This window comes from Anser anser, assembly GCF_964211835.1.
Source record: "Anser anser genome assembly, chromosome: 5".
In the NCBI taxonomy this organism is placed as follows: Eukaryota; Metazoa; Chordata; class Aves; order Anseriformes; family Anatidae; genus Anser; species Anser anser.
In genome coordinates this window covers 34789186-34813832 of record NC_139725.1, presented here as the reverse complement: position 1 = coordinate 34813832, position 24647 = coordinate 34789186, and the positions used below count along the sequence as shown (strand labels likewise).

General features: G+C 46.3%; 1 protein-coding gene across 2 annotated transcripts in view; it reads left to right on the top strand.

Moving 5' to 3' along the window:
• Nucleotides 1-75: 75 nt before the first annotated feature.
• AMBRA1 (autophagy and beclin 1 regulator 1) overlaps nucleotides 76-24647 on the top strand; it is a 131684-nt gene continuing 107112 nt past the window's right edge. Inside the window, exons 1-7 of one of the 2 annotated variants that reach the window (XM_083839455.1) lie at nucleotides 76-261; nucleotides 9703-9958; nucleotides 10214-10272; nucleotides 11000-11183; nucleotides 11806-11978; nucleotides 12768-12834; nucleotides 13432-14891. In XM_083839455.1, coding sequence (XP_083695581.1) covers nucleotides 9824-9958; nucleotides 10214-10272; nucleotides 11000-11183; nucleotides 11806-11978; nucleotides 12768-12834; nucleotides 13432-14891 — 2078 coding nt within the window. In that variant the 5' untranslated portion in view covers nucleotides 76-261; nucleotides 9703-9823. The remainder of the gene's footprint in view (nucleotides 262-9702; nucleotides 9959-10213; nucleotides 10273-10999; nucleotides 11184-11805; nucleotides 11979-12767; nucleotides 12835-13431; nucleotides 14892-24647) is intronic. The other variant, XM_083839456.1, reaches the window with a different exon arrangement.

Below are 24647 nucleotides of genomic sequence, written 5' to 3'. Positions count from 1 at the left end.
GCTCGACTGGCCGGGCCTGCCGGCTGGGCCGGCCGCGGGGGGGCAGCGGCGGCCCGCAGCCGCTCGGCGCTCGTCTGGCGCGGGCTGCCGCCGCCGCTCTACCTTCGGCTGCTCGGGCCTGGCCCCCGCTCCTCGGCGCCGCTCCCCGGGCCCGGCTCGGCGCTCGGCTGCCTGGCCTGGCCGGAGCTCGGAGCGGCGGCGGCAGCGGCGAGCGAGCGGAGGGGCCGCTCCGACCGGCCCGGCCCCGGCCCCCCGCCGCAGGTAGGCCCCGGCCCCGCTCCTCGGCCCGCCCCCGGCTCGGGGCCGTTCCCCGGGCGGGCGCGGCCGCGGCGGGGCCCCGGGAGGTTGCGGCGGAGGCGCCGGCCGGCGCGGGGCCGCCGGGGCTCGGGGCCCGCGGCCTTGGGGAGCCGGCACCCGGCCCGCGGCCTAGCGGCGGGGAGGCCGCGCCGGGCCCTCGGCCCCGGGACGGCGGCGCCGGGCGGGTGCGGCCTCGGCGGAGGCGGCGGGACCGGAGCGGGGCGCCCCGGGAGCCACCACCCCCCCCCCCCCCCGCGGCCCGGCTGGGGACGGGTCCCGCCGGCCGGTGCCGGGGCTGCCGCAGGGCGCTGCCCCGCTGAGCGCGGCGAGGCGGCGGCTCCGGGGGGCGTGCGGCGGGAGGCCTGCCCCCGGAGGGCTCCACGTCCCGCGGGGTTGCGCCGGGTGGCTCTCCGTGGTATTTCCCCCAGCGCGTACCCTGACGGTACCCTCCTGCTGTGAGGGTCGGGAAGGGTTTCTGTCTAGGGGCAGGCTGCCTCTCAGCTGCGTGACTGCGGAGAGCACGTTAACTGCGTAAATACGCTCAGGAGGAGCGCCCCGTGCCACCCCGTTTCTCCTCCACGCCAAACGTTTCAGATCTTCAGACGAAGCCCAGCGTGTTTTTCTGTTTGTCTTTGTTTACCGCTCCACCCAGCTTGGTGTCCTTTGCAAATGTCAGCTTGGCTCCTCAGCCTCTGCCACTCCCATCCTCTTTCAGATCGCTAATGGGGATGTTAAAATGGAACCTGGCAGTGACCTGCTTGTGGTGCGCGCTTACTGCCAGTCCGCTGCAGCGCTGCTTAATTTTGTTGCTGGGTTCATTTTCAGAACAGGGGATGAGGTTAAATCCGGGCACGTCCGAATGCCTTGTGAGTAACACAGCAGCGAGTTTCAGGTGCAGTTCCCCAAGTTTAACATCCTTGTTTATCTTCTGGACTGCTGCTGTGGTTCAGCTTCTGGTGTTCAGAGGTCTTTGGTAGAGCTTGCTTGCTAATTCTGTAGTCCACAGTGTTGTTGTAGATCAGGGTTTTCTTTAAAAATGGTCTATTTGTGTTTTGAAGGTAGCAAACGAGTATCTGGTACTCATCCGTGGCGTGGCGGCGGCGGGGATGTTAACGAGGGCAGCAGTCCGTGAGCAGTTCTGTGTTTTTTTCTAGTACTTGGAATGAAGAACGCGTCTGGGTCCAGATAGCTGGGCTCGCCTGTTCAGACTTAGCTACCAGGGAGTGTACGCAGAGTGTTTACTTTGCTGTCAGCTTCTTCTTAATTTTCTTTCTTTTGCCCTTTTCTGAGTCATAGCTGACCCCCTGGATTCTTGTTCGGCTGTTTTCTACTTTTCCATTTTCCACGCGGCGCTTGCAACTTCCATGCAGCTGCAGTGACCGTTTGCAAGGAAGGCGAGCAATAACGCTGCCTGCTAGTATCCCCTTGTCACGAGTTAGGGATTTGAATATTTCCTCCCTTCCTGCACCATAATTTTGTTTAATGAAACTGATGGAAAATAAGTTCAGTATCTTTTGTGCAGTGGCTAGCAAGCTGACTGAATTCAGGACACCTACAAAGTCATTGTTGATGCTGCTAATATAGTTAACGCTCATTAACGTTTTTCAGGTGAATAGCATTAAGGTACTTTCTTTTCTTTTTTCTTTCCCCCCTGTTGAGTTTGTATTGTTGGAGACCTGATAAGGGGCATAGTACATGTTAATAGTTACCTTGTGTGCTCTTGTGTTAAGAGTCCTGCACGTATCTAGCAAGGAAAAAGACAGAAGCAAATTGTTAATGACGTGAGCACAAAAGAACGGTGGTTTTTGGAAGTGAGTAGTGGGGTGATGTGCAGTGGAAGGGCATTAGCGTTGGAAATGTTTCAAGGCTGTTAAATTGTATGGCAGTTGCTCAGTGAAAGACCTATTGATGGAGTTGCTTAAACCAAGAGACGTACGTCCCTGCTAGATTTAACGTGGGTTGTGAAGGACTTTGACTGTAACTGCTGTCCAGTAGCTGTTTGTTGTCTCGGTTCCTGTAAGCTGTTGGTTGAAGGCACGTGGGGTGGTGAGGTGCCAGGTCTGAGCGCGGAGAGAGTCATCTTGATCCGTGCGCTGTGGCACAGCTCCACTTGTGATGCTCTCAGTGAGGTCTCGGGGCTGTCCCCGGAGAGCAACGCCTTCCTGCAGCCCTGTTGCAGTACGTAGCACTAACTCGCCACCTGGAGCAGCGTAGAATGGTTCAGAGGAGTGTCTGACCCCCGTTTCTGATACTTTTTTGTTCCTTCCTCCTTACGTTTCTCACTGAGAAGGGGAAAGGGTGTCAGGAATTGGCAGCGCAGCTCTGAATGAATAAAATACTTCACCCTGTGGATGGATACCCATGCCATTCCCAAAACCCTTCCATGCCAACCCAAACCATTGTCCTCGGTGATGCCAGTGCTCCCAAGTCGCTCTTGCATGCGTGATGCTGGTAGGTAGCACTTGGCTGTGGCTCTTGAGCTTGAGGAACCTTCATGGGACTTCTCAAAACCTCAATATTTACGTTAATTGAGAATTTCTTTGCTCTTCTATCAAAATGAGAGTGGTTCTCTGAAGGGGTTAAGCTGCTTTCTTTTTTTTGCTCTCTTTTTCTATTTGCTCTGCCCCTCCTTTCCTACTGTGTGCAGGACTTTGCCAAAGATACCACGGGCTGAGCGCGGAGTCAGGACACAAACTCTTAATCTCCTGGATCTCAGGTCTGCTCTTTGACAGACCTTACAGCTTTATGAAATTATATTTATTCTCTTCCCGGCTTGTGGATTGGAGCGAGTATCTCCTCAAGAATTCTTGAAGCTTGTGTGGAAATAGCAGTAATAGACAGGGAAATGCTTCGTGTTATCGCTGGCAAATGAAGCTGCCAGACGCCAGACACAGCTTATCGCTTACCTTTTTATGACTTCCCTTCTCATCTGTACCACCAGTTCGCTGACCTTCAGAAGGTGGTATCTGCAGCCTTCTCTTCCACTTCCTGATATTTTTGCTGTAAATAACTAGCAATTAAAAGTACTTCTCTTACAGGTATTCTAGCTCATCTAATCCAGACCAGGAAGACAAATTCAGATTCTGATGGCAGTCAGCTCCACGTTGTTGTCATATCATATCTTGAAATGACGATGTGCTCTTGACATCTTTGTAATCTAATTAAACTTCCTGAGCTGTTTGTGGTTTCAATTTAAAATACAACAATGGGTTTTTTAATCAAGGAGCACTAATGCTAGTTATTTTTCTTTCATAATCCTGTTGTGATTTATATGGAAATGCGTAGAGTTGCGGATACAACTTAGAGCCGTGTATCTAGTGCATCTGCAAAAGATGTGCTTTGGAGTTACTTTCTAAATCTCTCTCCCTTTAATCAAGGGAAAACTTACACTTGCTGAGTATCTTTAAAGCTTTGAAGAGTAAAAAGAGTCACACAATGAAAGTGCCTTCGTGGTGGTAAATCTGGACCCTGTTATCTAGTTCCATCACAAACTTACTGTCTATCCTCTTCAGATTCTTTTCTTTTTACAGTTTGGGGTGGTTGGTTGAGGACTGGCTTTATGCTCTTTAGTAGCCTAATGTCAGGAACCTGCATATTTCCAGTGTCTTAAAGTTCCCATGGTTTTATTTTGTTTGTTTTTTGGGATAATCACGGACACAGAAGTAGAAACAGAAAGCAATATAACGCACTCTAATTTTGCTTCTTTCATTCTTCCAGCTTATTTCCAATGCATGTCCATTTAGATATTGCTGCAAGATAACTTGGAAGTTATCACTTGGAGTTAAGGGAAAACGAATTGTGGTATTAGGAAGAAAGTGTAAAAATGCAGCTGATCAGGTACTTTCTCAGAAATTCATGTGGCTTGGCTGCTTTGTATGGAGCACAAGACAAGTTTTGGAAGAGCAGGAGGTACTAAGTTTAGATCAGTGGAACTGTTCTGGATATGAGTCATGTCACCCTTTTTTACTGATTTTTGTTGTTGTTTTTGCATTGTTCAAATTCCAGTGCTACATAGTTCGATTACTTACCAAACTAGGACTCTTTGACTCGTCCTGTTTGTTTAGCTGAGCTGATACAGGGTGGAGAGGGCAAATCAGCTTTTTTGTTTTGGTTTTACATCAACTTATTTTTTTTATTTTGCTCAGTCTTTCAAGTGGAGACATGAAAAGGTTTAGAGGGAACAGCAAGGCACTTGGTATGAATTGAATCAACGATTTTAATAAAAATGCTGGTAGGCTTGAGGTCCTCTTCTACCCAGGATAGCATTTCTGGGGCTTTTTATGCGTCTTGTTTTGTGCAATTTAAGAAGATGTTGGCATCGCTGTCCCCTTATTGCAGAGGGGGGAAACTTGGAGCAGAAACAGGGCACTGAACTAGAAAGTCACGGGAGCTGTGTTACTGCTCATGCATGTTCTGAACGATGCTTTAGGCTTGTAGTTCTCCTTTGGAGATGTCCTGTCTCTGGGTCTTGGAGAATGAGGACTTGTTGCTTTATCAGTGAAGCTCCTGTGAAAGGAGAGGGGCTGTGTAGGCTGCAGGCATACTGACAAGGTGGTCTCAGGCTCTCTTCAGCACGCATGGTGTCGTCTTCTTCCCTCTTTAGGGCATGTTAAAGACGCTGGGGTCCTGATAAAGCAATTTGCCTCAAAATTAAACTTTGTAGAATAGGAGGGAAACTGGTTGTAGAAAGTGATTTGAGGAAATGGCATGTCTTGTGACTGCAGCCTCTAAGGATCGCTGGTAGTGAAGGTGAAGCATTTGGCCTTTACCACCATAAAAACTGTTCTGTGCGCGGTCTTCAGATTGTTACTGGTAGAAGTCACCTGAGTGTGCAATAGTGGATTTATTGAGTTACTACTAATATTTATTAAATACAACCAAAAACACTACGCAGTGTCTTTGATTGTATTTACATTAGTACACTGCATACTGCTGGCACTGACCCATAACTTGTGGGGTTCCCATTGGTTTTACAGTCAACGCATTCTGGAAGTCTTAAAACTTGACAAAGGGACTTGGAGACAGAAACTAACAGCATGCTCTCCCTTCCTCCTTTCTGGGCTTTTCTGGGGGATTCTCTCCATGCATCCCAGATTGCAAAGCCAGAGATGGTTTTTCTCTTTCACTTAATGTTGTTTCTGTCTTCGTCGTTCACTTGAGAGCTCTTTAGGCAGCCAAGCTGTCTGTAATTATTTGGACATTTGTATCTTTTGGACAGAAGTCCCGTTATAAGTAGTGTTTACCGATTGCAGCTTTTTTCATTTAACCACCGGTGGAGCAGATACCACTGCTCCTGTACGCGCGTGTCAGGAAAGGCTCCCAGGGGCATGCTCTGCACGCAACCAGGAGGTCCTTAGGAGTGGTAAGAGATCTGTAGTCAAGAGCTGAAGGCCACGTGAAATAACTTTTTCCCCAAAGCCAGCTGTGCTCCCAGATTCTCCACAAAATTTTTAATGCCAAAGCTGTATGTGTATAAGAAATGGGACCAGGATCTCTGTAAAGTGCTGAAGCTTCTTAGTGGAAAACTGACAGACCCACTGCATAACACACAAAACATCACGACATCCTTTCTGTAAGGCCATTTGAATGGGTTTAGGTTTATTCCTCTTCTCTTCCCACCTTTTTGTCAGTGTTTTCTTGTGGTCCTGTACCACTATGAAGTGTTACCAGTTAATTTGCTGCTTCACTTTGGTTTTGGGGAGGTTCAGCATCTGTAGAAGTGACGATCACAACTGAGCTTACACTGATCTAAGGCCAGGAGTTCTTGAGGCTTCCTCAAGGACAGCTGGCGCAGAGCAAGTGAAAAGGCTTGGGGTTGGGCTGTGCTCTTTCCAAAATTATAAACAGCCCAGCATGCTGTCCTGAAATGCCCTGAAGGGAGAAAACTGTTAAGGAAACAAAGCCGCCAATTACAGAAAAATTTCTGAGTTTCCACTTTGGGAATTTCTCTGGAGCCCTGGCCCACATCCAGGGCATCACCTAATCTTCTAGCTGTCGGACTCCACTTCTGGTCATCCTGATTTAAAAACGCAAAACAAGACAACAGAGAAATACAGGGCCCAAAGCAGTTCCTGGTGCTGGTGGTCAGTTGCTCATCAGCTGTGATAGCTCAGCTTTTGTAACAGAAGCAACGCTGCTGCTGAATCGGTCCGCTGCTGGCCCAGGTAGGTTTGGTCCAAGGAGCCGCACGTTTTCTTGATGCTGAGGCCCGAGTTGTATTTTCAAGCCCACAGAGCTCGTTTTAAGCTTTGTTAGTTGGATGACTGCTGTGGTTGGTACTTCAGTGTTTTGTCTTTTCATGGGATTTAGTGACACGCTGTCATTTTTCTCCTTACATCTGAGCAAAATGTTTGGATTTGATGGGTACCTGTATTAGATTAGAGAAGGAACCGGGTCTATCTCTTGGGGAAAAAACAAACAAACACAAATGAACAAACCAAAACCAACAAAGCAAAACAAACAAATGAAAACAACAACAAAACCCCGAGCAGATGATACAATAATAAAGTTCAAGTCTTCCTGCTAAAGGTAGCAGAGATAACACCCATATCTATGCTGCATCTCTTTCTCCATTTAAAGGCTCGGATTTTCTTTTTCCTTGCCAATCCAAAGTGTTGCAGAGCGTGTCGCCAAGCAGTGGAGAGCAGTTACTGTATTCAGGCTAATTCAGGTAAGGGATTAAACTTCTGAAGCACGAATAAAGCTTGGTCCCCAGAGGGACCAGCAGTGACTCTGGAGTGCCAGCTCTGCTCAGGAAGGATTCACTCAGCTCTTTCTGATGAGATCCCAGCTTTTAAAGATGTTGAGCAGGTAGCATAGGCTTTAAGTCTGGAGCTTTATTTTGTTTTCTTTTCAAGTGATTTAAAGAGGTGAGTCAGTTCAAAGGAGCTGGAAAATGAGAGACAGTCCCTGAGGGAAAAAGAGCAAGTTTGGACACGCTCAGGAGGCTCACGTATGAAGTGTTTGTTATATCCGAATTAGTTCAAAAAATTAGTACGCCTCTGCGAAGATTTAGATAAGTTGTTTTAAGGTAGGTACTTGCTTTTATGCTGTGAAGGTGACTTAATCTTTAAATAAGGTGAATACAAGGAGCTCCCTAAAAGCATTTGTAGGTGTTATCTGTTTATTTTACAGTATGTAAACTTACTCATGGCATAAACAAACATCAAGATGCTTGATAAACATCTTGGTTTCCTTGTTGCTATTGTACTTCATGTAATTTCAGTCCTTATAGGACTGAAATGTTCCCAAGCTGTCGGAGCTTGTACTTTCTCATGAGTAATTGGGTTATCCTGCTTTTAAATTATCAGCTTCTATTAAGTTATTTAGATTGTTTGTCCTTTACACCTATTGGAAGGCTACTCTGCTAGCTTGGTGGTTGAGGTCTTGGACTTCCAGCTTGGTCCAACTGCAAGTCTCCCATTTGTGTTTGGTTTACACATTTATTCTTGCATTGACATCGTACTTGATCCTTGAAAGCACTCATAAAGACTAGTCAGCTGCTGTTTTCTTAATTTTCCTAGGTGAAACTAGACGTATAGTTTGCTCCCATACAACAGGCTTTTTATTGCCTGTGTTGTTCTTGACCTGTCCTTCCCAGCCGCGCTTCCTCCACTCTGACCCCCTTCACTTCTGAACGTGGGTGACTGGCCTTGCTCGCAGAATTCAGATTAGGGTTTATTAGCGTTTAATGAAGAAAAGTTTGGTTTAGTGATTCATGTGCTATACAGTGCTTTGGCTGTATCTACTCTAGTTAGCCTTTTTGTACTGTTCTAGCATTTGGGGTTTGGGCTCTTTTCATCTCTACAGTTGCTTCTGTGAACTCTCTTGCGGTATGACAACTTCAGTTTTTCTATCGCTTTCCAGTAAGGCTTTTATTTTGTAGAGTAATTCCTACCTAATGCTTGGCTGACTTTCACAGATTGTTAAAAGAAGGCTTATTTTATATTGGGTAGTTTAGCTTCCCTGGAATAGATGATCCCCATGCTGTTCACATTAAGCATCAGGAAAGTTCCAGCTAGCTTGAATTTCTGTGGTGAATTTCATTTCTCAAAAGGTTGATGCATTTACTTGTTCCTCACTTTACTTTAGTACCCTTTATTGTACTTTTACAAATGAAAACCGGTCCGCTTTATTGGAACTCATTTTCCTGGCTTATCTCTTCAGACAGCTCCTCCCAATAAGCAGCAGCTGCCTTGAATCATCTGCTCAGGAGGGTTTTTTTAGGGAGAGTGGGAGGAAAGGAAGGTTTGCTAATGACCGCTCTGAATTCCGTCATTTAACAATTATCTCTTCTTGGTACGTGAACCTTTTTTCCTGTGTGTGTGTTTTTGCTTGTTTTTTTTTTTTTAAGTTGCCACTTCCTTTGTGATAGAGTATTGGTGGTTTTGTTTCATGTGACATGAACTGAGGAGGATTTGTCTTTAGATCTTTACATTGAAAAGAGATGGCAGAGTAGTATGCGCGCTCTGGTGGGATCAAAAGGTAATAGCATTGCAGCAGTGTTCCTTCTTTTGTCTATCCTAAAAAAAATTCTTCTTTTGGGAAAGCTTTTGGTAACGAGCCCCAATGCCGGAGACTATTTAAAAGCTATGTAACGTGGTTGCTCTGTTTTGTTCTGTCAAAAACCTAACTTTTTTCTAAAAACCAACCAAACAAAACGCCAACCAACAGGTATTACTAATGTTTTCCCTTAGCAGCTCAAAATACACTAAAAGCATCAGTCTTTGCTGTTGTGTATTACTTAGGGGAACTGTTGTTCTGAGATGGAAAGATGATTTGCAGACAGGCAAAATGAGCCATTGTGGTGGAGTTAGCCAATATGCCACTGCAGCCTTCAGTGAAAGGTTTTGGTCTGCTACGTGCTTGTTTTCATACACTGTGAACTGTTGGGATAGAATTGGAAATAATTAGGACTTGAGGTGCATCAGTTGTCTAACTTTTGCAGTGCTAATGGTTACCGTTACTGAAATCCGCACAATTTTGCGGAGACTTCTGTTATTATTGTCAATTTTTAATGCTATTCCTCTAGCTATCTGTCAGCCTTCCCAGATAGGAGCTAAATCTTTAAGGTGCAAAGAGTGTCACTTCATAGATTTTTTTTTTTCCTTTATTATGTACAGCAAGAGATGGAGGGAAGGGTGAAAGTTTCAAGTCCAATTTTTAATTCTCTTTAGATGTGGTATGTCTGCAATATCTGTACGTGGAAATGGCTAGATGCTTTCAAAACCCTTTTAAAGTAATCTTTGGCTGCAGAACTGTCAAAACTGGGCCCTGATAATGTAAAAAGGCAGCAAAGGCAGGGGAGAGGGTAGATGCTCCCCTTAAATCTGTTGTATTGGGATTTAAAGTTCTTCCTTCATCCAGGTAAAAGCTGCCTTTCTTATCATGCTCTTCTCTTTCTAGGTTTCCATGAAGATAAACAGTTGACATGTGGATAGCCTGTCTGTAGCTCAGTGCTGGTTGTCATCTGGAACCTGCTGGTGTCTTCTCCCGCTGGTTGGCGTAACGTTGGCTGCTGAGAGCCATGAAGTTTGTACCGGAGAAGAATGCGGTCCGCATCCTGTGGGGTAGGGAGCGGGGCACCCAGGCGCTGGGTGCTCAGCGGCTCCTGCAGGAGCTGGTGGAGGATAAAACTCGATGGATGAAATGGGAGGGCAAGGTAAGGTCACAGAACAGAGGTGCACAGGTTGGTGTTGGAGAGGGGGACGGGAGGCAGGGATTTGAAGATAAATTGCCTCGTGATTGTACATTTGATGTGTTACACTTGATATGCTCTCTGGCTCTGTTCAGTTCCTGCAGCGATGTGATAATAGATATGTTCCTGCAGCGGGTTCCCCTTACTGTCCGTGTGGCTTACAGTTAAAGTACGATCATGTGACACTTGCAACACTTCCTGCTTTGTTGGCTTTTTCAGAAAGTTGAGTTGCCAGACAGTCCACGCTCCACCTTCTTGCTGGCGTTTAGTCCAGACAGGTAATTAACTCCTAGTTCGTTCCCTGTTTCAGCAGTCTCCTTACGCTTAAAAAAGTGAAGGAGGCTTGTGCCCGTCAAGTTGTTCAGTCCTGAACAGCCAAGTGAAACTCCTGGTTCCTGGCATGCATGGATGGAACGTGCACACCTTCCTAATCTCACAGCTTCAGGCATAGCTGGTGTTTAATTTCTGAGGTACCCAAGCGATGTGTAGTCCTAAGGTAAAAGGGTCTGTGTGGCCACCATGGGATTTCATGAAAAACTTGAGGGAGTAAAGGGTGTTTTCGTACCCCATTCCAAGCGATGGGGCGCACCCACTGGGATAGTGAGGACTAAAGAACAGAGCAGAATGCTGCGTGCATTGGAAACAGGAATGGAGGTGGGATCTCTGTGTCACTTGACTGGTTGAGCTGGTGTGGAGAACTGGGAATGTTTGTTTGCCCCAAACTGTCACTCAGAAGAGTTCCTTCTGAGCTGCATGATGACTCTGACTTTCACGGTCAAGTTTGTGCTTGCAGATCTGATGAGCTCTTGCTTGCATGGACCCTGAAACCTGGCCACAAGAACCCTTCTGGCCATTGGTGGTGGTAGAGTAGCCTCTTATCCTTTGAACGTGGGGCTGTGTGTGCTGGGTTAGGTGCAAAAAGACCCCGTTGAGTTGAAGCTAACCGCAGTCTGGTTTGCTGTACTCTTCTCGTGCTAACGCTTGTCCTGCCTTCTGCATCCCTAGAACCCTAATGGCTTCCACGCACGTGAACCACAACATCTACATCACGGAGGTGAAAACGGGCAAGTGTGTTCATTCCTTGGTTGGACATCGCCGCACTCCCTGGTGTGTGACCTTCCATCCCACCATCCCAGGCCTCATTGCTTCAGGATGCCTAGATGGGGAGGTTAGAATTTGGGATTTACATGTAAGTCTTTCCTGAAACACATACGCTTTTGTATTTGGTGGGTGGTGACCTTTTTTGTCCGAGTTTGTTTGCCAAATGTTGCCTGATAAGAGAGATGTTTGGAAGTTTTGCATAGAATAGAGCAGACTGTAGCCGTCCTCCTTTGTCTAGAGAGGAGATGACAGATTCTTCATTCAGTCTGGTCAGGTAGGTCATGCTCCTTAGCCCTGATATGAGCGGTACAGATAATGCTGGAGAACTTTGTGCAAGATGCCTGTTTAGCTTATGTGAAAGACTTGCCATTTTTCATTCCCTTGGGCATATTTGAACTCTTAATTAGAAAAGCTGCTGCCCTACCAATTGTACCTAGCCTGGTGATTGGCCCACAGACAAAATAAGGATGCTTACCTGGTCGCTTTGATAGGCAGCATTTGTACAGGCTGTTCGAGACGCACATGTAAAAGTACATCTTCGGTCGTTGTTGCAGGTAGTACTGTGTTCTGGATGTGGTCTCATATGAGAGCAGCTGTTGTTGAAAGCATGTCACTTCAATGCCGTAGGCAGAGTCTCAGAGGGGGCATGTACATAGAAACCTAATGATCTTGTATAATAAACTGCTTGTGATTCTTGACTCCTCACTCAGGGTGGAAGTGAGAGCTGGTTCACAGATAGCAACAACGCCATTGCATCGCTTGCTTTCCATCCTACGGCTCAGCTCTTGCTGATTGCAACTGCCAACGAGATACATTTCTGGGACTGGAGCCGTCGGGAGCCTTTTGCAGTGGTGAAAACAGCCAGCGAAATGGAGCGGGTCCGGTGAGTTCCTGTTTCCAGAGAAAGAGGGCACTTGTCTGGAAAAATGGTCACGTTTGGGAAATATGGGTTTTTCCTCTGGGATGCTGCACTGTCTCTGCTGAGGCAGAGGAGAGAAGCACTGTTAGCAGCAACTACTTGACCCATCTGGTAGGGAAAAAAAACAGAGCCCTGTGAATAGGGGAAAAAAAAGCAATTGGAAATAATGTATCGGTTTGGATGTTCGTATTTGTAATCAGCCATGTGTCCTACAAATGCCTTCAGTATCTACTCCATTTTCATTTGTAAGCTTAGTAGTTAAACTTGTCAACCATAAGGATGAGAGAACCCAGAAGCTGCTGGAAGAGAGTGCTGAACTGCTATTTCAGTGCGGTTACAGAGGAAACTGCTGCTGGAAACTTGATGCCATCCTTTGAGCAGTTTAAGACGATGAAGTAACATTCAAGAGGAGTTAATCGCTCCCTTTGTACCAAATTCCAGTTTGTAATATATATGTACATCTTCCTAAAACTTCCTGGCTGTTTCAACTGATACGGCAGTGCTTACTGCCAGCTTTTAACTTCTGTTTAGAGTTGCTGTGGACTGAAAAATAGCTGCAGTCTTCAGCTAAATAAGTATGTTTTCTTCTTAATGCGTAAGCTTTTTTGTCATCCTTCAGAAGCCAAGATGGTAGGTAATGTAGTAACATTGCAGATATTTCATGTGGGATTTTCTTTCGTGCTGTGTCTAGTTTCCTGTGTCAATGTGGAATGTGAACTGATGATTGATACTATGGCTCTGCTTTTGTTTTAGGTTAGTACGGTTTGATCCCTTGGGACACTACTTGCTCACAGCAATTGTTAACCCTTCCAACCAGCAGGTAAGGGTAATGAATTGACTGACTAATTACAAGGTGCTTTATGTATTAACCCTGGTCTCTTCCTAAGCAGATTTACACCTTTCTGAAAACCTGCAGTTTTTCCAACCTGAATTCTGTCCCAACTTAATTGGGCACAGAAATGTTCTCACGTAATATGCAGAGCTATTAAAGAACTCTCTTAAGTGTGCTTGTTTTGCCCTCGCTGTCTCATTAGTGGTGGGACAGATGTCTCAATGCCCCTGCTCTTTCTGTTGTGTTGTGACATCCTGCTGGATTTGAAGCTCCATGACCTATTAGCAGCGCTCCCCACAGCTGCTGACCCTCAGATGCTACTGCTTCTGTTGGTATGAACAGCATGTTGTTCAAGCTCACTGGGCTGGAGGAAGAGGTGGTCTGGATCCAAAAATGAGCTCCTTTGAAGTAAAGAGTTGGCTTCCTGCAACTCAAGGCCGGACCCTTTTTTTCCCTCTCTAGGAAGAGGGAAAATGCTTATCACATCCTTCCATCTGTCCGGGATGGTAGTGGCTTTCTTCATTTTATCTGGAAGCGTAGGATTTTGCTGTGAGGTGACTGAACTTTGATTGTTTCCTTCTGCAGAGTGACGAGGAAGTGGAAATCTCTGTGGACAGTACAGAGATGCCACATTATCGCCAACGCGCTATCCTTCCCTCTCAGCCTGTGAGGCGCACGCCTCTCCTCCACAACTTCCTGCATATGTTGTCCTCCCGCTCCTCCGGCATACAGGTGGGAGAGCAAAACAGTGTTCAAGACTCTGCTACCCCATCCCCTCCACCGCCTCCACCACCACCACCTCCACCTCCAGCCAGTGAGAACACAAGGGCATCTGTCTATAACAGGCTCCGGGAGCGTGTCAGCTACCCCACAGCAGAGTGCTGCCAGCACCTGGGGATGTTGTGCCTTTGCAGCCGATGCTCTAGTGCAAGACTTCCATCTTCTCTCTTCCCACACCAGGAAAATGCACCCTCCACGTCTTCTGGTGCCACTGGCACGTCCTTCTCCTCTGTGCAGACAGAGCCTTACCAACCCCCAGAGCAGGCTTCTGTAGCACAGGAGGAGCAGGGGATACTTAACAGGCCCTCTGCTTTCAGCACAGTTCAGAGCAGCACTGCTGGCAACACCCTGCGCAACCTTAGCCTGGGCCCCACGCGGCGGTCCCTGAGCGGGCCTTTGGCAGGCCACCAGTCCCGCTATCAACAGTCTGCGAGAGAGATGGCTTCGGGCTTAGGTGGGTCTGACTGGTCCAGGACAGTGCTGAACATGAGCTCCCGGTCGGAGCTGGAAGCCATGCCTCCCCCTAGGACCAGTGCCTCCTCCGTGAGCTTGCTGTCGGTGCTGAGGCAGCAGGAGGGAGGTTCCCAGGCGTCGGTCTATACCTCCGCAACAGAAGGGAGAGGCTTCCTAGCCCCCGGGGCCGAGGCGGACAGCGGTAGTACCGCTGGCCCGAGCAACCCGGCCAGCATCCGTAATGAGCTCCAGTGTGATTTGAGGCGATTCTTCTTGGAATATGACCGGCTTCAGGAGTTAGATCAGGGGATTGGTGGGGAGCCCAGCCAGTCGCAACAGGCTCAAGAAATGCTCAACAACAACATTGAGCCTGATCGGCCTGGTCCCTCCCATCAGCAGACTCCGCACAGCAGTGAAAACAATTCCAATTTGTCCCGGGGTCACCTGAACCGCTGTCGCGCTTGTCATAACCTGCTGACCTTTAACAATGACACGCTGCGCTGGGAAAGAAGCACGCCTAGCTATACGCCAGGGCAGGTCCAGAGCACGTTTGAGGGTGTGCCTCCAAATACCAGCCAGGTGCAGCCTGCAGAGAGAACCGAGGGCAGAGCTCCTGCCTCTAGCAGGCTGCAGCTGGGCAGCTCTTCCACCCCGCAGGAGGAGAGGACCGTGGGAGTGGTCTTTAACCAGGAGACGGGGCACTGGGAAAGAGTTTACAGCCAGTCGGCTTCAAGCAGACCTGGGAATGTATCACAGGAGGCCTTAAACCAGGAAATGCCTGAGGAAAGCTCAGAGGAGGATTCACTCAGGAGGTAAGATATATGCTCTGCCTTCCTCCTCTGTTTTTTTCTTAAACCTTTCCCATCTGGTCTGATTTTTTTCAGTATTTTCAGAGTTAAAAACCTTTTGTCATGTGTTCGTGTGCTATTTGTGTGGTTGAAAATAGAGACACTGCGTTGATGTCTTCTGTAGATGCCATTGTCATTCTGCAGATGTCTCTGCCCTTACAACCTTCAGAACACCAGACCTCTTAATGGAAAAGGAGGACGATAGTGCAAACAGGCAAAAGTACAGGCTCTAGCAGCAGAGCACTGGAGTGAACTGTGCTACTGGTGTTTCTCAGATCTTGTAGAGGGGGTGGGAACACAGGATGTGCTATGCTGTCCTTTGTACCCCATAGCATACGCATGGTGTACATGGAAAATCTGCCCAGGTTAGGCATGGGGAATTGAGCAGGAGTTGAGAACTGCTTTCTTGAGTGCTCTGTCTTGTTGAGGTTGTAGTTGCTAAGTTGGAAGGGTTAACAATAATTTCCTTGGTTGGGTGAAAAAAGCTAAAGCTCTGTGTCATAGGGTTGGGAATATATATTGGCTGTGAGTGTTTGATCAAACCCATGTGCTTTGCTTGCCCATGATAAAGAGGTAGGTTTTAAAAGTGGCTCTTGTTCTCCTGAATGGATGGGCTGTTTGGGAGCCTGCTGATTGCTGAACGTTTTAGGGTCTGCTGTATTCCTTTTTGGAAGGACTTTTTAGATGTCAGATATGTTGCAGGCAACTAGAGCAAGCCAAATCAGGCTTGCACCAGGAAGGACCTGTGCTTTGTGCGGAAGTCTCTCCGCTGGCTTGTACCAATGATTCAGCTGCGTGCATGCTTTGGATGGGGTTTTCTCACTGCTTTCAGTTTGACATACTCTTGGTCAAGTGATTTGCGTGCTTGTCAGAGGAAAGGTCCAGTCCTGGTGTTTCTTGGAAATGGATGCTTTGTGCTTTAGGAAAGCAAAGTTTCCAGGTTTGATGCAAATGTAACTGACTGATGAGGCTTTGTACACAGAATCGCCTGAGGAAAGGGAATTCTTTCCTTCTTCCTGCAGATAAGCTGCTTATACTCAGACCGGAACAGTGGCTGCCTTTCTTTTGCTGTAGTTGCATAGCAAATAAGTGGTGATAGTCATGAAATGATTCATTTGCTTCTAAATCCTTGCCCCAGTTTTTTTATAGCCTGCCTTAATGAGAGTCTCGAGCTGATTACATGGTATCTACTTCTTTCTTGGGCCTAGACTTACCTGACACTAATTTATATCAGATATCCTCTAGACCCTTATGAAAGAGCAGAGCGGTGAGAAGGAGCTGACAAATACAGCTCTAAGATGGCACTTGCCTAAGTCTTGCATTACTTTCTTTGAAATAATTCTTTGAAATATTTCTTTGAAATAGCTGTATGTGCTTAGCATACCTCCACTGTATTGGTTGTTCTCTGGGCCCAGTCACTGCAGTGTCAGAAATAAAGGGAGCAAATAACCATTGTAACGATCAGGCAGTTGGTACGTATTTAGACAGTGAAATATGGTGGAATTTGTAGATATGATCTTCCAGTTAGTTCTGTAGGAGTTACCATTTAAAAACGCTCTGAGGCATTCATCTTGGTCTACCCCACCATGCAGGAGCTGAACTGGCTGTGGCCTAAATGCTGGAATCCTCTAACTAAATCTCTGGGTCACTTTGCAGATGCTGGTTGCTGCTGTCTCCTCTGTGGTTGTAGCATCTGTGCAGGGTCAGTTTCCTACCTGGTTGCCTGTGCAAACAGATGTTTTTTGCAAGGATGGATGAATCTGGGGCACGTAGCTCAATAAGCGAGCCTAATTCCAGAGGAATTCCTGTAGTACGAAACCTGCTTCTGTTGCCAGACTTCCCTTGAGAACGGGCATGGCATGGGCTTCTGCTTCTAACTGAAGTTAAGGTGGCTGTAGAGTAGAGAGGTAAGGAAGCTGGAAGCAGGGAGCGATCTGGTAGTAAAATGCTCGCGGCAATTTCTTGAAGCAAAGCTTCATTTGCTTTCCTGTTAAACATGCTGGGTGGACCTTTGGGGAGCTTTGTGAAATCTTTCCCCTTAAAAGAGGAAACCTGCTAGTGGGATACCTATATCCTGCAGGTGTCACTTTTTTCCCCTTTCTCAGACTATATTTTCCCTCACAGAGCAGTACAAGTCAGCAAGCAGCCACTTACCTATCTTTTCCCCCTAGAATAAGCACACTCAGGTCCAGCTGCCTAGTCTCCCAGACCTAGATTGTGCTCCCATAATGGGCAATTCTGGAACCACTCCTGCATAGCAGCGTCCAAAATGTTTAGTAACTTTTGCAGCTCTAGAAATGTGCAAAGATGGTGACTAAGGTTCCTGAGGTGTAAGCTTTGTAACACTGAAAGTGATGGGGAAAGAGAGGAGGGGAGGAGAGTCTTCAAGCCCGAGGAAGCAAGTGATGACTGATATCAACTTTCAATCAATGTAATTTGTACCTGTGGACCTCAGGTTAGGTAGGTCTTAGCACTGGGGTACGTCTGTTTGCTCCAAACCTGCATCTTCTGTTTTTCTTTGTTTCTCCATTAGATGTCCTCGTTGGGCAATTGAGCTCTTTATTCAAAGGCTAGCTGAAAATTTTAAGATATAAACTGCATCTGGAAACTGTGTGTATTCCCATTGCCAGTCCATGAGCAGGATCCATTTCTTGACCTGGCTTGCCTGACTGAGAAGTGTCTTGCTGAGAAGACATTGCCGTAGAGGGTCAATTAAGTTAATAGGTAGTTTAATGAAGGTTGTTCCTCTTTGAATTCTGTTGATGCAGTTACACCATCTGGGTAGAGAGAATTCTGCTCTTTCTGATGGTGCTGGATTAATTATCTTGGGCTAATCATGGAGGCACTAATAAGCATGTAATGAAGCTATTCCTGACTAACAGCTCTGGCATCTCTAATAGGCGGAATGTGTCACTGAGAGCCTCGGTGGTACAGCAGTCTTGTCATACTCAGCTTGGCATGAAAGCAGCACAGGCAGTGAGGAGCTTGAAGCTGTGTCAGGGATGTATGAAGTTGGGGAAGGTCATGGCCTACCTTAAGCAGAAGTTGCCGAGATTGAGCTTCAGCTTTTCTGAGGTTCTCCAGGCTGATCTCATTAATTAAAATGTAGGGTTTTTTCCCCTGTGGATTGATTTTTGCCTCACTTCTAACATCAAAGTGAAAAGAGCCCTAGAAATCCCTGAAGTTGGCATGTGAAATGTGCTGCATGAAATTGGCAAGATCTGGATGAAGCAAAGATAATTGAGCAACAGATGTTAGCTAGTTTAATTTTTCTATAACTTTTTAATTAAAAATGTGTGGAGAAAGCATTGTGTTAATACTGTAATCTCAGTGAGGGAAAAGATCCTGTAGGTACTTTAAGCCATTGTTGCTACACTGGCCAATTCAGGTTTGTAATGAAAAGTTGAGCAGGGGATGAGAGAGAATCCTAGTCAGCTGCTTGCTTGTGAGTAGCTGGTGTCACCTTCTTAAGAAAATGATGTATAAAATACATAAGCCTAGCGGCAGTCTTTCCTGACATCTATTTCAGCTCGTCAGCTAATGGAAGAGGTATAGTGCCATGCACCTCTTTGGCCATTTCATTATGATACCAGTGATCTCCATGTAATTAGTGAGTTGTCACACACACACACTCTCTCTCTCTCTCCTCTGGTTTTAAATCTTCTGTTTTGTTTTTTTTTTTTGCATTCTGTCGTGACACACCACGCCATAATCTTTCAAGCAGGGATGCAAGGAGCAAGTAGTGCCACCTGTGTCCCTGTTCAGGTAACTCAAACCTCATCCTACGAAACAGAGGGAAAAGAAATATACCAGGTGAAACTTGTCCTCTATGTATTCAAGCTGTAGCTGCTCATATTGTGCTAAGGGGGAAATCTCGATGTTGTTTACCTGTTTATTTTGACTAGAGATTTAAATGGATTACTGTAAATGAAAGGTGAGGCCTGTCCTATTGCCAGGCAGGTTTGAACGAAGCCTGTGTTTCATGAGGAAAGGTGTTTTGTTGTCCTTATTCTTGCATTAGGAAGCTTTGTCTGACAATTATGCCAGGCTTCTCTAACCACTCTGTTGTGCTGGTTCCAGAGGTCACATTCTGTAGGCTGAGGTATGAGCAACTCGTGTGCCTGTTTTGAGAATACATTGCCTTGCTCACTGATTTAGTTTGGCAACAAGATAGGCTACTGAAGCTGTCTGAAAATCTGAGAAGTCTTTTGAACCATCCCAGGTGATGGTTTTGCCACATGCACAGGTGGGAGTGCATGTGAGGTGGGGGAGTTGATGTCTGTATGAACTCCTGTCTTTTGGGAGTGCACAGAAGTGCAGAGACCGCAGCTCTGACAATAATTGACCTGCCTAAGTTGCATGGCTGACTGAAGGCAGGGCTTTTTTTGATGTGTTCTGAGTCTTCGATGCAGACAAATGCAGATGAGCTTTCCTGGAACTTTGTGTAATAGTGTGAAGTTTGCAATAGGGTGGAGTTTGTCTCTTGTTTTGCCAGCTTGTGCCTGAGGGCTGAGGTCCCTTCTGTCTGCACTCCTGGTACATGATATGAACCCAGTCTTCTCCCCTGAGCCGAGATGGTGATGCTCGGCCGAGATGGGGAGGTTATATGTAGGATTATGAAAGCAGTCCAGTCACCAGCACTGTACCTGGCGAGAGAGTTTGGCGGTGGTGTTGCCCTTAGAAAGGTGTGAGTGCTCTCCCTGTGGCTTGACCTGCTGGGCAGCCCCAGGCCTCTGTGCCGTGCTCCTGCCAGGTGCGTGAGGGCCTGGAGGCTGCGGGGCACTCCAGCTAATGCCATGGCTTTCTTCAGTCCTGACGGCCTTTCTGGCAGCACATAGCTCTCCATAGGCACACCAGGTATGAAAAGAAACACCCAGTCCATTTCCCTCTGAGCTCATTTAATTTCCATATTGCCTTGCTGCCACAAGGTGGTAATGTTGCTTCTGCTCCTTGCTTTCCCCATCTCCTTGCAGAACCGAAAAGTTTGAGTTCTTGTAAATAGGAAAAAAATAGATAGCCCGAGGTCCTGTGCCTCCCCACCTCCAGTCCTAAATTGCAGCTTATCTACTTTATCACCATACCTTTGCAAGTTCTTCGGTGTTTGGGGAAAGGTATGAATGGGGATCCTGAGGCTCTCATCCTGAATGAAAGCAAGGCAGCAGCTTAGCCTCTTGGCTTTTGTAAGGTTTTGAAAGGGGTGGATTTCGATCTCAAGGTGGAAGATATTTGTCTGACAAGCGAATAGCTGTAAACTGAAGATGTAAGAGACCTAGCCAACTTCACAGAATTTGTCACAAATTCATGCTAATTGTCTACCAAGCCTGGAGCAGACCTTTCTTTACAGTCTGCCTTCTTGGAGGATTTTGTCTGCATTTAAATGGGTGCTCTTCCTTTGAAGACCTGCATAATATGTGGCTTATTTTCTGGAGGAATGCTTGGCAGGTGTTGACTGGAGTTTGAGTGGTCACCTTTTCTATGGGGCTGTGTTTATTTTGTTCAAGTATGCCTTTAACTGTTACCCAAACTTTTAGGCTTCTCCATAAGAAGTCAGTGAATGGTTGTGTGTGGTTTTTTTCTTTTTCCTGATGCAAATACACATGGCTTACTCATGACCACGAGGGGATGCCTCTTCCGATTCGAAATTGTAGCTGTGGTGTTGACTTGTGGTCAGGCTGGGATCAGTCTGGGATTAAACTGGACTGGCAGGGTAGGGACAGCCACGTTCCTGCCCGGCGATGGTAAGTGCTGTAGTCACTTCTAAAGCTTGGTGTGGAGCTCCTGCTAGAGCCTGAGCCTGTGATTTGCTGCTCTAGTTTCTGGTGTAATTGACCAGGTGGTTCAGATCTCTGCGTATATTGCCTTCTGGTAGCTTTTTCACCACATAAAGCACCGAATGTAAAGGTGCAGGTCACTCATATCCTAGCCTTAAAAGCAAAGCAACCAGAACATTTCCCTGCCCTCTGCCGTGGGTGCGGAGTTGCCTCCTAGGAGACAGTTCCATGACTGAAATGTATCATCAAAATGGCTAGAGGCGGCCTAAAATAGAAGAGAAAAGCATAGTGCTGCTCCCTTTGCTTTTTTTGGAGGGGAGGAAGCTGAAGCATGGGGGAACTGCAGCCTTGCCTAAAGCTACAAAATGCATCTTGTCGCAGAGACAGAACACGTACCTAGTGTATCCAGCCTTGTTTTGTTCCATAATTAACAAAAACAATGTTGTTACTATTTTTTCCTAATTGCTTACAGCAACTGTGGCTTGTTTATTCAAATATTTGATATTTATTGCAGCAGTGACGTATTGAGTCCACTTAAAAAAAGGGGGAGTCAAGCAGGAGGACGGCACATCGCCGAGCTGTAAAGAAGAGATGCAGCAGTGCAATGCTGACTGCTCAGAGCAGACATCAGTGTGAATGTTTCCTATGCCAAATCCAAACCAACCTGTCCAACAGTGCATATTGAGCGGGTTTGTCATTTCTCTGTGTCCCTTGCACTCAGGCCCCTTTCTACTGGAAACTTTGCTAGTCCTGACACTTGTATTTTGGGCTCAGTGTTCAATTTAAACTGATGGTATATAGACCTCACAGCAACAAAAAGCTTGTAAAACTCTGTATTAAACACAGATAAATTTTGGCTAGCTAATGAATTAGAAGGACAGATAGCCTTAGATAAGGTATACAAGGAAAAAAGATGATATAGGTCTTAGGCCTATCTTATGTTAGGGTCTTTTTGTAGGTGCTGTGTAAAGAAGGATTTTCTTGCAAACCTTGTAGGCTTCATAGGCCAAAATGGTACTTTTGAAAAGTTTATGCTGTGCTCTTTTCAAGCTTGTTAAGAAATTCCAGAAATGCTCATCACAAGTGATTGTGATAGAGATGAGTAATATCTCAGTAGCGAGTGAGGAACAGTGGGATAAATAGAAATTATGAAGGGGTTTGCATGCAGAGAAAAGTGAATCAGGTTTGTGGTAGGGGAGAAGGCCAAAACTGTGGGGTAGGGGTCTGATTTCTGGCGACATTAGCCTGGACGTAGAGGAATGAATAAAAAATTGTCAGTGCTGAACATGAAGTGAAGTGCTAATCTGAAGGTGACATGAGTATTTTAACATGATGATTTGCGACGTTGAGGGTGAGATGTGCAGGTTGTGGACAAACCGAGCTAGCATTGTTTATTTGGCCTTTACTAAAAATAGCAATGGCTTTCATCACGGGAACGTGACAACAGCATGAACTGTAGGAGAGGTTGCAGTGACATCTAAACGGTCAGTTGGTGTCTATGTGAGCCCTGAGGCTTTTGCTGCCGGTCTTCCAGCTTTGTTTTTTTCCAGACCGAGTGTGCTGTCTCTAGTCTGGAAAGACTTTGTTTTACTGAAGTGTTAGAAGTTTGGGCTCTTGAATATGCTGCTAGTTGTTATGTAGAAGAGCAAGTGAAAGAAGTGCCCTCTCTTGCACAAATGTTCCCCCCTTTGCCTTTGACGACTGGTTTCCTGGCTTAAGAATAACGTAAGGTTGCTTTTTTGCATTTACTTCCGTACTGAAAGTTTGTGCGGGGAAAAAATGATGCTTGTGTTTCGCCTCTTGTAGTGACTAATAGAGGTCACTCCCTGCTGCTGAGCTTCCCACTGTACTTTGGAAAGCTGAGCATGTGCAGTCTTTGCCAAACTTGGAGAAAGGCTTAAGCCGCCTTTTCTTTTCGTTGGCCTTAATTTAAATATGCAGCAATGGCTGTAGCACACACGCAGAGATTTCTTCCCTCTTGTTACTCTTGCAACAGTTTGGCTTGTAAACTGTGCAGGTATAGCAGCAACTCTCTCTGCTTTCTCAAATACCTTCATGGTGTTTCCCCAGCCAAACCACTTTCCTTCTCTTATCTCTTTCTTGGTAGCCCAGGCCTAGCAACAAGACGTTTACCTATAAAATAAATAGGTAAACTTTGTTTTTCTACAGTTTCATGGAAATGGAGATCTGTTTCCCAATAGGTCTCTGTTTGTGGAATTGTTCAGGTAAGATACCTGGCTCTTGGTTCACCTGCTCCTGCATGGCAGCAAGGGAACTTGTTGAAATTTCTTATTTAGGATGGAAGAGGAGCATGCTTCCAAACTGTCCTACCTTTTTCTTTCTCCTGCAGAGTAATGAGATCTAGAGGTGTGGGGGTCTGGTTTTGGTGTCTGAGGTTTCTTTTGGGGAGGGTGGGAGGGCTGGTCTGTCTGAGATGACCACAGAACAAAGATGTTGGGTAAAGACAGATTGCTTAGAAGCTGGAGGACAGCTGACTTCAAACAGATAAAGCAGATAGCTATTTGAGGATACTGTAAAACAGACAGTGTTTCTCAGCTTTCCTACAAGCAGGGAGAAGCGCAAATAGCTTCCCCTCTCTTGGAAGCTGTTCCTTTGTTAGGCTGTCTGCGTCCTGTGCTGTCTGCATGTGGCTTCCCTGCAGCCTCCTGCTCCAACAGCAGCATCATGGGCAGCGTATCCAGGCAGGCTCACCTGATCTGGAGCAGTTGCTTGTGTTCACCAATTAGCTACGTACGCTGAGTTCACATACATGTGGTATTCTGCATCGGAGATGACTCTCAGCTTATGATTAATAGTGGTCTTTGACATGCCTAAATTATCTAGCCCCGATTCCTCCATCTTGTCTGGCTTCAGGTAAATAATGTGAAAACAATCTAAGTTTTTTTTTGTTTTTTTTTTTTTTTTTCCTTTAGCCAAGAAACAAGCAGTGGGCAGGCTCACAGACCTCCTATTTCAGTCCCACTTGCTCAACTAAATGATTTTTGTAGCTTTCTTGAGTGTGGGGTGGAGCTGGAGATGTTGGCGGTATAATGTGCCTCTTTTTTTATGCTAATATAAACCCTCAATCATTAGATGTGCAGTCACTTACATATATTGCATGCGTGCGCTTATTTTTCACGCTCTTTATAAATGCACACAGCACAGTGTGCCTGGGGACAATGTGCCCTCATCCAATTATTCGCTCCTTATTACAGAATCTGGGCTGGAGAATTTGCAGTGGAGCGCACACTTACTGCCTAGTCCTGGAGCCAAGTGGGGAGAGAGAGAGAAGGGGGGGACCTGTGATCTGACTCCGTAATACAACTGTAACCAAAATAGTGATGATTCTTGATTTCTCCAGTTGAGCCATTCTGGTCTGTTGAATAGCTAACATGCATTTCAAATGTTTTCCACATACATATTTAACTGATTGCGCCAAATGGCTGTTTGTGTGATGATGTAACTGACCCCCTCCCTTGCTCTTCTTGAGAAAGCACCTGCTGGAACTCAAGTCTGTGAATAAACAGGGTTCATTATCTGCCAGGAAACTGACTCATTTTTCTGCTCAGAATGCATTAGTATTAAATCCTTCCCCCGTCTTCATGAAGTGGGAGGGCTGGGGTAAGTGGCTGAATTGTCCTGCAGGTCATCTGTTGACCCACGTCTTTTCATTATTTCAGCCTAAACTAAAGGAAGTGATTGATGTGCAGAGGGACCTCTGTTTTCATAGCCTTAGAAACCTACAGAGATAACAGTATGGCTTCTGCCCCCTCAGGAAAGACACCTCCTCTTCAATTCCCTATGGAGAAGCGGGAGTCCTATGTAATTATCCCAGAAGCTGACGCAGATCTGCATGCGTGGGTAAGCAGAGCTTTCTGCTGTCCGCACAATCTGTGGTGTTGGGAACTCCCAGAACAAGGAGAATTTGAAGCATACACTCTGCATATGA